Source organism: Dasypus novemcinctus, chromosome 7 (genome assembly GCF_030445035.2).
Source record: "Dasypus novemcinctus isolate mDasNov1 chromosome 7, mDasNov1.1.hap2, whole genome shotgun sequence".
NCBI lineage: Eukaryota > Metazoa > Chordata > Mammalia > Cingulata > Dasypodidae > Dasypus > Dasypus novemcinctus.
The window spans coordinates 55,832,233-55,845,366 of record NC_080679.1 but is presented as its reverse complement, the minus strand read 5'-3'; the positions used below and the strand labels follow the sequence as shown (position 1 = coordinate 55,845,366).

At 35.8% G+C, this 13,134-nt stretch overlaps 1 protein-coding gene across 2 annotated transcripts in view; it reads left to right on the top strand.

The window, feature by feature from the left end:
• Positions 1-13,134, top strand: part of NAB1 (NGFI-A binding protein 1) — a 48,258-nt gene that overhangs the window by 4,659 nt on the left and 30,465 nt on the right. For both annotated transcript variants that reach the window (XM_023587125.3, XM_004452562.4), the window contains exon 2: positions 5,847-6,684. In XM_023587125.3, coding sequence (XP_023442893.1) covers positions 5,866-6,684 — 819 coding nt within the window. In that variant the 5' untranslated portion in view covers positions 5,847-5,865. The remainder of the gene's footprint in view (positions 1-5,846; positions 6,685-13,134) is intronic.

Below are 13,134 nucleotides of genomic sequence, written 5' to 3'. Positions count from 1 at the left end.
AGCAACCTTTATAGAGATGTTGTTCTACATTTTTAAAATGTTGCTGGGAAGAGAGGGGTATAAAAGATCAAATAGACATGATCTTCAAGGAATTTATAATCTAACAATAACCCCTTCTGAAAAAAAAAAATAACCCCTTCTGCAGAGCCAGGTAAATTAGTCCTCTCTGTTCCCGTGGCTCATATATAACAGTTTGCTTTGCATTTGTCACAGTTGTTTGCTTGTCTGTCTCCTCTCTCTTAACTGATTCTCCATGAAGGGCCATCTTTCCTCTGTATCCCCAAAACTAGCTCAGTGCTTGGCACATTTGCATAAGTAAATGAAACAGTGAGAGAAAGAGGGAAAAGAGGAAAAATGGGGGGAGTATAAACAAAGTGTTTAGGGGCTCAGAGAAGGCAGAGGACACTTAAAGCCAGGGGTTATGGAAGAGGCTTTATGAAAAAGACCAAGAAGTTTGAAGGGAGTACCAGAGGATGCATGGCACAGGGGCAGGGACACAGGAGGCACATTTGAGTGTATCTGTTTGGCAGGAACATAGGGACATGTTAGGGAACAATGAGACAGGAGTGATCAACATCTAGGCTGGGCTGCCTCTGAATAGTTTAGATTTCTCTCACTTTGCAGTGGGGACATTTGCACAGGTGATGTGAAGAGTTATATTTGTACTTTAGGAAGATAAGGTTGGCTTTGCAGTATTGGATGTATTGAAGGTGAGAAGACTGTTTTCAAAGATGCCCCAAGAGGCTGTGAAAACTAGAATTTGGTGCTTTTGAGGCAGAGAAAGAAAATGGATGTCATTGTGGCTAAAGGACGTGTAGATTTGAGGAAGGAAGAGAAGAGAAGAAAGCAAAGATGGAATTGCTACTTTTATTAATCAAGGAAACTGAAGTGTAGTGATGCAATTAAGAGAAATAGAGTTGGGAATCTGGAAAAATGGAGGAAAACAAGATAATGTAATTGCTTTTGGACACACCAAATTTGAGATTCTGACATTCCTCAGGTAGCAATTGAAGTACTGAATTATAATTCAGAAGAACAATTTGGGCTGATGATTCTCCTACTTCACAGGTGTGAAGATCAATTTTTGACTGTTAAGTATATCTTTGCAAATACTCAAAATTTACATTTAGTATTTGTTGCTTGAGAGAGAATACAAAGGACAAAACTATGAATTCAGCTACACTTTAAATGTTTTTAATTAAATTATAGAAGCATTAATCTACATTTGCAAAGTAGACATAAGGGAGGCATCTTTTCACTCAATAGCTAATTCTTGATGTGCATTTGAATTTGAGAACACATTTGCTGTTAACTCCATGACCCCTGGCCTATGATCCAGTGGTCCAAGCTACAGATACAGATTTGGAGGTCATCTGTCTATAGGTGATAATTGAATCCTCGCACTAGATATGATCATCAAAAGAGATCATGGAAAGATGAGAAAAGGGATCTTGATATAAAATTTTGGAGAATTCTTGTGCTTAGAATACAGGAAGGAAAGGTAGGGAAGAAAACAATACAGTGTTACTGATGTCAGGTGAAGGGCATTTCAAGGAGGGATATCATGCTGCAGAGAGGTTAATGAGAGGCAGATAGATAATAAGTAAGTTCTGGAGTTATGGTGGAGTGGGAGGGCCAGAGGGCAGGTCCTTCACAGTGGATTGAGGCAGTTTTAAGGAATATATCTTCTTTTTTCCAGTCACTGTTAAAAGCCTCTGTCCTACCCTAAGTCATCACACCCTTGGCTTGGAAAATGTTTTCCATAGATATTTTAAGTGTTTCATTGGGGTTCAAGGATGAAGCAGGAGTTGACCAGTAAAGTTTTCTGGACCAAACTAGCTCATTATTTTACTCAGCATAATTTGAATCTGGCAGATAATTGCCCCATAAGGAGCCAAATTGAGATTCTTTAAGGTCTTAGAAAAAAAAAATCTTTACCATTTAAGATGGATAACAGATAACAAAAAAATGGTATTAAACTAACCTTTTGTTTAATTTCTCTTCCATAGTGCTGGGATTATTTTCCTTAGACTGTCCAGGGTAAGAAACTTTTAAGCTTGTATATGTGGAGGTGTGCAAGACACCAGAGCAAGAACTCTGATTTAACTTTATTTTTCTCTCTTTATTTTTTAATGTTACATTAAAAAAAATGAGGCCCCCATATATCCCCCACCCCTCTTACCCCACTCCTCCACCCATAACAACAACCTCCTCCATCATCATGAGACATTCATTACACTTGGTGAATACATCTCTGAGCACCACTGCACCTCATGGTCAATGGTCCACATTATAGCATACACTCTCCCACAGTCCACCCAGTGGGCCATGGGAGGACATACAATGTCCGGTAACTGTTCCCGCAGCACCACCCAGGACAACCCCAACCCCTGAAAATGTCCCCACATCACATCTCTTCCTCCCACTCCCTACCCCCATCAGCCACCAGGGCCACTTTCTCCACACCAATGCCACATTTTCTTCGATTATTAATCACAATAGTTCATAAATAGAATATCAGTAAGTCCACTCTAATCCATTCTCTATTCCTCTTTCCTGTGGACCCTAAAATGGCCGTGTCCACTCCACATCTATATCAAGAGGGGGCTTAGATTCCACATGGATGCTGGATGCAATTCTCCTGCTTTCAGTTGTAGGCACTCTTGGCTCCCTGGTGTGGTGGTTGACCTTCTTCACCTCGATATTAGCTGAGTGGGGTAAGCCCAATAAACCATAGTGTAGGAGCTGCAAGTCTGTTGAGGCCCAGGGCCTTTTGAGTGCAATAAAATGAGTAGCTGGTTTCTCTTAAACATTTATGTGGAATTCACAAAAAGGTCAGACTCAGTATGGTTGTTCCAGGATATATTGAAAACACCAGGTAACAGTAGTTTTTAGCTGAGTAGATTTACATCACATGAGAGCTACTTACTTATATTATTGTGTTAGGATCCTTTTTATATGGACTTTAATTTGGAGAGAGCAGATAGAAGCTTTCACTTGACTCATTTGACCTTCATATTATATTGAAGCTTGAAGGGAAACATGGCTTATGAAAACAAAAAATCCCATCTTATAAAAGTTTTCTTTTAAATTTAATCAAGTTGATGTATGAGGTGGTGGGTGTTTAAATGATCACAGCAGGCTTTGTAGGAAACTGAAACATTCTCTTAAAACAAAAGTCTAGGGGGAAAACTTCTTTCCCAGCAGTAATTATGGGCCTTTAGAAAGCCTCCTGGGAGATCTTTCATCTATCTTCTTGACTTTGGAAATGTATACTTAGTCCTGTCAGTCCTAATGGAGATGTTATATTCATAACTACTTTCTTTATAGTACAAAGGGCTTTCTCTTAGAAACTAGGGAGTTTCCTTTCTTTCTAGGTAAAGATGAGAAAGATAAAACTTAAAATTATTATTTTCTAAAATCATTGCTTGTCTCAGAAGAATAAAATGTAAGTTTGGATCTTTTAGCCCACTTTTCTTAGTTTCTCTTTTATATTTACTTATGTGTGTGTGTGTGTGATTTCTGTATTGTTCATAAAAATACTCAAAAACTCTCTTCTAGATGTCTTCTTGTAATCTTTCCTCTGTTTCATAATCTAGTGAGTACATTGATGAGTTAATTGATGATTACATAAATCTTAAAAAAGTTACAGTCCTCTGATAAAAAAAGATTGTGTGTGTATATATGTGCAGATATATAATATTTACATGTGATTTTTTTCTATATAATTGAGTTGAAAGCCTGTGGATCATTTGCATAAAGTATATTATGGCAAAGTTAGTTTCCTTTCTTCTACCTCAGACACTTTGTAAAAGAACTTCTATTTGATTTAGTAAATGTTTAATGTAGACTTTAACTTGGGTCTGTAATTCCCAAGAGCTATGTTTTTGTGGGGTAGAGGTCCCAGCTAGATGATAGACTCTCCCTAGAATGGGAGTACAAGCTGATTCTCCTATAAGTGATTTAGAACATGCAAAAATGTTTTTATCCAGATGACTGGAATAGTATGAACATGTATGTAGATATAAAGAACTTGGATGATCACAGAACATGTGGGAATTTTTGGTGCCCAGAGGGTATACTAAATGGGTATCTTATAATGTGTGTTTGCCAAATTTGTCAAAATATGGGAATCTGAGATAAGCAACTCAGGGATCTGGGAAACTATTTTTCCAAAGCACCCCAGGTGAATTCCTGGATGTTAGCAGAAGCTAGTGGGTCCAATTCAGTCTTTTTGTGTGCGTGTTTGTATTTGGGGGGTGGGGTGGGGGCAGAGGCAACAGGTCACCACAAATGCCCATATTGGCCTTTGTAAAATAAATAGCTACAAACTTGAGGAGGCCACTAGTTGACCAGAGCAGATTGTGGATGGCCAAGAGATTCCTGGAGATAGGGCTTCCTCGGAGTTAGTCATTAGAAGGTAGGGAGAAACATTCTCCTTGGTTGGGGGGACCCATGGCATAAAGCAGGAATACTCAGTTTGGTGACCTCCTGACTGTCCGGGATTTTCCTAATATTACTTTGCTTGCATTATCTCTTATTTGATTATTGCCCTGTACTATTCTGAGTAAAGAGAAGGGTTTCCATTTTCCTCTGATGCGTGTAATCGTTTAGCCTTTTGTAATTTTCTCCGCAGAGGACTACAGGGTTCTTTAAATCCTCGGGGTGCATGGATTACAACAAATGTATTTGTGTTGCTTAAGTGAAAGTACTTGGCCAAATACTCTTTGTATGTGGGAGATCTCCAGGCAACTGTGAATAACTTTTAAATGCTGCAGAGAGGTTAGAAAGTACTTTGCTGGGTCTTGTTCTGCCTCTTTATAGGCAGACCTGTCTGTCTTGCTTGAACTCTTAAGAGGGTGCTTCTTCCTTGTCTCTGTCTTAGGCTCTCTGCTGCTTCTTGATAGGGCTTATCTACCCTCCTGATTTATCCTTCTTCTCCAGCCTAATACACACTTAGATTTCAGTCTGTTATTTTGCATGGAAGGCATTTCTACCTAAGCATTCCATGTGCCGTGTTCATATGCCATGTATTAGAAAGGGAATCCCCTCATCCTAGTTTTTCTTTATCCCCAAACATCAACCCCAATTCTGCTCATAGATACGTAAGCCATATTCATCTGTCTTTATAAATGGTAACCATTTCCTCTTCTTCATCACTTGAGCCAAAGTGATCACCAAGTCTAGTTACTTGTTTGAAATTTTCTTCCTCTTTTTACTCCTTTACTAAGTATACTACTTTCTATCTTCTCACCTCCAATTCATACTCAAATATATCTTCCTCTGCCTGCCAAACTAATCTTGCTAATTTTTCTTTATCTGTAAAAGAGAAATAACCATGCCTACCTTTCAGGGCTGTTAGGAGCATTAGACAATATGTAATGTAAAGCATTTCTCATATTATCTGACACAAAATAAGTATTCAACAAATAGTAGCATAATTCTTACCTCCTTCTAAATTTGGGTTATCTTTCTCACTATCTTTGTGTCCACACCATGGAAACAGCAAATTTATAACCAAAATTATAGGAACTAGAGCCCTCTGGAGCCTTGGTTTGAGTCCCCAGACTCCTCCTTACTAGTTGTAAGACCTCAAGCAATTTATAATCTTTGAGCCTTTATATTCTCTTTAAAATGCGAACAATTATGCTGATCTTCAGAGATTTAGAAGTATAAAATATGAGATAAATTATATAGGGAGAATGCTTCCTTAACCGTCAGTTGCTATGTAAGTACTCCTTGTTTTTGTTCTTCCTATTCTGCATTCATAAATCCTATGATGTCTGACTTACTTGGTTTAAGAAATTTAGGTAAGTGTGACGAGTATTTCTTCTCCTCTTTTTCAGGTTAAACACATCCACAGTAATGGCCACGGCCTTACCCAGGACCCTTGGGGAGTTGCAGCTATATAGAATATTACAAAAAGCCAATCTACTTTCTTATTTTGATGCCTTCATTCAACAAGGTGGTGATGATGTCCAGCAACTCTGTGAAGCTGGAGAAGAGGAATTTTTGGAAATCATGGCACTTGTGGGCATGGCTAGCAAGCCCCTTCATGTTAGAAGGCTACAGAAGGCTTTGAGAGACTGGGTTACAAACCCAGGTCTTTTCAATCAGCCTCTGACTTCCCTTCCTGTCAGTAGCATACCCATCTATAAATTACCAGAGGGCTCACCAACATGGCTGGGAATATCCTGTAGTAGTTATGAAAGGAATAGCAATGCCCGGGAACCTCATTTAAAAATCCCAAAATGTGCTGCCACCACATGTGTGCAGAGCTTGGGACAGGGGAAATCAGATGTGGCGGGGAGCTTAACACTGCAGAGTGTCAGTGAGTCCAGACTCTGGCAGGGCCACCATGCCACTGAAAGCGAGCATAGCCTCTCTCCAGCAGACCTTGGCTCCCCAGCTTCCCCAAAGGAAAGCAGTGAGGTGCTGGATGCTGCCGCTGCTCTCTCCGTGGCAGAGTGTGTGGAGCGGATGGCCCCCACGCTGCCGAAAAGTGACTTGAATGAAGTGAAAGAGCTGCTAAAAACAAATAAGAAGTTGGCCAAAATGATTGGTCACATCTTTGAGATGAGCGATGATGATCCACACAAAGAAGAGGAAATTCGAAAATACAGTGCAATATACGGCAGATTTGACTCAAAGAGAAAGGATGGGAAACATCTCACACTTCATGAGGTAAAAATTCCATGTTTTTTTCCCTCTGTATGCATGTGGAATGTTGCTGTTTCTTAGAGATAACTTTGGTAATGTTTTAGCAGAGGAGATAAGCTCCTTGAAAGCAGTATTGAAAACATTTAAGTGTTAGCAAAATATAATCCTTTATGGAAATAGACCATATTTATTGTATTCAGGGTATTTTTTTGTTGAACTCAAATGTCTTTGAACTCTGGGTTTAGGGTGACTTTTAGAAAAATGTCAGAATGTAAGGGTTGAAAGCATAGCATCTTTGCATTGGCAAGGTAGTTTATTTTTTTACATTAAGAAACAAAATAGAATTTTAAACATAAACCATTTAAGGAAACTTTTTTTAGAAAAAATGGAATTTAAAGCAATTTTTAGCTAGCACAAAACAAAATTATATTTGATAAAATGTTAGCAGAATTATTACTATTTTGCACATTGTTTTGGTTTGACATTTGGCTTTAAAAATTCTTGTTTTATCATTGTAGCATTCTGCCCAGAAATACTCTTAGTACAAGCTGTGTGTGTGTGTATGTGTTGGTTTTATTTTTCATTTTATTTCCTCTTTCTTTTCCATCTGGCCAACACATCATCTTTCAAGATTCAGGTCAAGCATAACCTTAAGCTGTTATTGAAGGCTTACAGGGAGCCCTTTCTGAAATCTTATAGGGTTTCTCCCCAGGAAAGGGATATTTCCTTTCCTTTCCTTTTTTACTACTACAAACACTACTGTCACAGTACCTTCAACACTTTATTGTACTTTTTGCATACCAGTTTCTAAAGTTAAAAAGAATATTTCTTACCTAAATTTTTATAGCCATTTATTCTTTAGAAGGAAGAAATAAATCCTCATTGAAAAAATAATGTTAAATGCAGTATTTCATGTTCAATGTCGGATCTTTCCCCCTCTCACTTGTACTTTAACACAAAGAAAGAATGTACGCTCATTGTAAAAGTATTCAGTCATTACCAAAGGATGTGAAGTAACTTAATCTCTGAACTTTCAGATACTTTTCTCTACCTGTACAAATAAAGGATCATATTTGGAGCATTGTTCTCCAAATTCCTTTTTTTTTGTCTTAATAACATACTCATGATACAGTATGCTATTAAATATCTCTTCAGGTCAGTGCACAAAGAGTTAACATTATAAGTTCAGTTGTATTCCATAGTATGAATACATTATTATTTCATTCACTTTTTCATATTCTTTCAGAATGTTTCCGGTTTCCTGATATTAGATACATTGCTTCATAAACATTATATATACCTTTAAAGACTTATTCATGTATTTCTATAGAATGAATTCAACATATAAAAATTGTGGAATCAAAAAATAGATTTGCTACATTTCCCTGGCCATTTGATTTTTGACTAGGGTGCCATGTCTGTTGGAAAGAACAGTCTCTTCAACAAATAGTGCTGGAAAGCTGAGCATCCACATGCAAAAGGATGAAAGTGGATCCCTTGCTCACGCCATGCACAAAAAGTAACTCAGAATAGATCAGTGACCTAAATATAAGAACTAAAAACTGTAAAACTCTTAGAAGAAAGCATAGGGAATTATCTTTAGAACCTTGCATTAGGCAATGAACTGTTAAACATTACACCAAAAGCAAGAACAACAACAAAATAGGTAAATGGGACTTCATCAAAATTAAAAGCTTTTGCTCATCAAAGGACATTATCAAGTGAAAAGACATCACATGGACTGGGAGACAATATTTGGAAACTAATAACGGTTTAATATACAGAATATATAGAGAACTCCTTCAACTCAACAACAAAAAGACCAAACAACTTAATTTAGAAATGGGCAAAGGACTCAAGTAGACATTTCTCCAATAAGCACATGAAAAAAATGCTCAATATCATTAGACATTAGGGAAATGCAAATCAAAACCAAAGTGAGATACTACCTCACATCCACTGCAATGGCTACTGTGTAAAAACTCAGAAAATAACAAGTACTGACAAGGATGTGGAGAAATAGGAACCCTTGTATATTATTGGAGAGTTGTAATGGTACAGCTGTTGGGGAAAACACTTTGGCAATTCCTTAAAAAGCTAAGCATAAAATTAACCATATAACCTGGCAGTACCCTACTACAAGTTAAATACCCAAAACAATTGAAAGCAGCGACTCAAACAGGTATTTGTACACCAGTGTTCATAGTAGCATCATTCACAATAGCTAAAAGATGGAAGCAACCCTAGTGTCTATGGATAGATAAATGTATAAACAAAGTGTGGTATGTATTGGAATATTATTTGGCCATCAAAAGGAATGAAGTCCTGATACATGCAACAATATGGATAAACCTTGAAGACATCATAATTGAATAAAATAAGTCTGACACAGAAGGACAAATATAAGTGATTCCACTTACATGAAATAACTATAATATGCCAATTCATAGGGACAGAAAGTAGAGTACAAATTACCTGGGGTTGGGTTAGAGGGAAGAAGAGGGAATGGGAACTTATTATATAATTGATGCAGGGTCTCTGGGATGATTGAAAATTTTCAGTAATGAATGGTGGTGATGGTAGGACAACATGAAGAATATGATTAATGCCACTGAACTGTATGCTTGGAAGTGGTTGAAATGGGGAGTTTTACATTGTATATATGTTACCACAGTTTAAAAAAGAGCAAGAGAGACTGAAGAAAGAATTTCAATTACCTGTAGCACATGATCTTGGACTAGATCTCATTATGGAAGAGAAAATGTCCAAAATGACATTGAGACAATTGAAAAAAGTTGGAATATAGACTATGCATTGTATCAATGTTAACTTTTTGAACTTGATAATTGTACATAGTATTGTTACATAAGTGAAGACTCTTTTAGGAAATACACATGGAAGTATTAAGTGGTAAAGGAACATGATATATGCAACTTCCTCAGAAAGGTTTACAAAATAGGTAGATAGGTAAGTGAATGGATCGATGGATCGATGGATGGGTGGGTGGGTGGGTGGACGGAATAAATGTAGTTGGAATAAATGTTAAAAGTTGGTAAATCTGGGTAGGAATTTTATTGGAGTTCTCTTTTGTATTGTGTTTATAACTTTCCTATAAGTTTGAAATTATTTCAGAATGAAAAAAAGATGTAGGTTTAACATTTAAATACTGCCAAATTACCTTCTAAAAAAGCTGCAACTTTTTACTCTTTCACTATCATTATATGCCTGTCCATTTGTCCACACACTTGCAAATATTGTATTTTATCATTCTTTTTAATCTTTGGCCATCTAAGAAAAGTTTTAATTGCTTTTAGTACTTCCTTGGTGGCAATGAATAGCTTCTCTTATGTTTAAAAGACATCCAATTTTATGTTCATATCCTTGTTTTAATGTTGGGATTGTTTATGTTACTTTGAAAAGATTGACTAGTAAAGAACATTTTATATTTTAAGGATGTTAACCCCTTGTTTTATGTTATAAACATTTTCCCACATCATCATTTATCTTTTGACATTGCAGAGCATTTTGCCATGTGAAAGTTTTAATTTTATGTAATCATTTATATTCATCATGTCCTTTATGATTTCATTGGTCTGATTCTCTGTTTCTTCACCAGTATAGAGTTATTTTAATTACTATAATTTTGTAATGTGTTTTATTATCTGAAAAGGCAAGAACTCCTTTCTTAAGTTTATTTGATGTATTTATCCTTCCAAAATGAAATTTTAAATTTAAATTTAAATGTGTTTGTCAAGTAGCCCCAAAATTTCTGTTGATATTTTCACTGGAAATGCTTTAAATATATAGGTTAATTTGGAGACAACAGACATATTTAAAATGATGAGACTTCCTATGTGGAATATGGTATATGTATTTATTTAGGTCTTTTATATTTCTCATTAATTTTATAGTTCTTTTCATATAAGTTTTGCACATTTCTTATAACATAAAATACTGTGTATTATATAAAATATGTGTGTATATTAATTATCTATATTAAATAAATATTTATGTTATTTGTACAGAATGTGCAGATTTATAGGCTATAAAAGGCTTATAAATGGATTTTGTTATGCATTATTTTCAGTAACTGTCACTGGCAGATTTTTATATATTAAACTTATTTTCAGCAATTTCATCATCTGGTCTTTTTAAAGAAATGATATTAGTTATAAACAGATGCCAGAGTTTAAGATCAGATAATTGTTTAGAAGAATGATTTACAGTGAATCTGTGCTTTAATCTAGTTTGGACTTAACCCTTTTGCAATTGTTATATGTTATTGTCACCATACAATGGATCCTGTGAGGCAAGCTAGAAAACACTCTTAGCTTAAAATGACTTACCTATGAACCAGTAAAAGAATCCACTTAAAAGGTTATTATGCTGTCATTCATAGAAAATAGAAACAGTAAGTCTTGTCAGTTTTTGTTTTGTGCTTTAATCTAGTTTTCATATTCTTTTTAGAATGTGCACATGTAACAAAGCTGAGTCAGAGACCTGTATTTTCAACAAAGTAAAAGTATTTTAAAGTCAGCTTTGTTGTTTCTTTTTAAATATTACCATACTTTTTAAAAAAATCCAAAAAGAATTATTTCATACTTGTTTTTTGCTGAGGGCCTCTTTGCTTCTTTAGATTAATATGGGTGGTATTTGAGTAAGGAGTCCTTTGTGGGTTTCCCAAAATAAGGAAATACTCAAAATTATTGTTGATGATATATGAGGATGAGGTCCTTGGAAAATGTGGCTTTTGTATTTGACATTTAACTTAAACCACTGGTTGCTTGTAATTCAAGTTTACCTGAATCTGGTCCAAAATTATAGTTTAGGATAGAGGTTTCTGGTCAGGAAACTGTCCTCAAACTAGTAACATCCAAGAGCTTGGAGGAAATTTTCAAATACCAACGGAATTAAAAGAAAGAAAATATTAAGTGTAGCTTTTAGGTATTATGTTAACTTAGCACTTTTTTTTTCACTTTACTGTTAATACAAGAAAAAGATTTTGAGTTTTTCTAAATCCTTAAGATAAAAGAATGTTACTTTCCTGTTCTTAATTTCCAAACAAGGAAATATATGACTTATTCTTAATTCATTTTTAGAGTATTTCTGAGTTTTCTTCATATAAAACCTGTGTGCATGCCTTTTTTGTTTTTAGTCTTTTCAGATAGAGCCATATGTAGGCCACTAGTGGATAAAAATCAGGAAATTATACCTGAAATTTTTTCCAGCACTCACAAGTATGTAAAAGATTTTTTCTTTGTAAGTACTTTTATACTTAAGAAATGTATTATGTACAGTAAATAATTATGAAATGAGTCATTGTTAAACACTTTTTATTTTTAGATAAAGAATCAGCGATGGTCTTATGATCTGGCTAGGTGCGGCTTGCTTCCTAGGAGTCATATCATGAAGATAGTGTGAGGGGCTGAGGCTTAGAACCACTTAGCTGTTGGTGTGGGGCAGAGCTGGGGACAAACCTAGAAGCAGTAATAGAAAAGTTCAGGCAGCCAGAATGATCCTTCTGTCCAAGGTGTATTAGCAGACAATAGTTGGTAATGTAGGCAAACAGTGTGTGTCAGAGCTTGATATCCATTAAATGAATAAGGAGAAATAAGTTAAAAGTTGGGAATAGCAAGGCCGTAGAGAATGTAGGAACATGTCATATTCAGAAGTATAAGTAGCTAGACAACTTGGCTTTACAGAATCTGTCAGCAGGTAGCAACTCCCAGCCAAAGAACTGTGGAACTCAAATGTAGGAGTGGAAGGAGGATGTAGAGTGAATGGGTAATCCCACAGGATGTGGGGTCTAATTAGGTTACAAAGGTAAGAACCCAGGCCCTTAGAATAAATGATGATGCCAAGCTTAGGTTGATTTCCTAAGTTCTAATGTGTTGAGAAGTCAGGACTGAGCATTTCAGAACTTTCTCAGCTTAGAGAGAGGAGGAATGTTGAATCTGAGAATCCCACATACCTAAATACATTATCAGTGAGGCATGATGCTTTTATTCTGAACTCTCAGCTTAGATGGACAGATTTCAGCATCTAACACTTGGGAGGAAATAGTGAACATCTCCTCCTAAGGGTTTTTAAAATGAAACAGTGCAATAGAAGAAACACACAAATGCCATGAGCAAGCTGATTTTAAAATAAGCTTGAAACATAAGAAAATAAGTTTGTTTTACAGTCAAATAAATGTAAATACGCTGAGATACCATTTAAGATATGCCAATTGGTAAAGCTTTTGAAAGATAAAACCAGTGTTGGTTGAGATTCTGTGCATTGGGCTCTTTAGTTAATTGTTGGTAGCATTATGATTTGGAGCAACTTTTCTGGAGGTTAGTTTGGAATATAGCATCTCTTTTAAAAAGTGTATTCTGTGATCTAACGAATCTATTTGTGGAAATTATTCCAAGGAAATAATTGAATACATGCACAAAGATACACATTTAAGAATGTTCTTTGCAACTTTGTAAA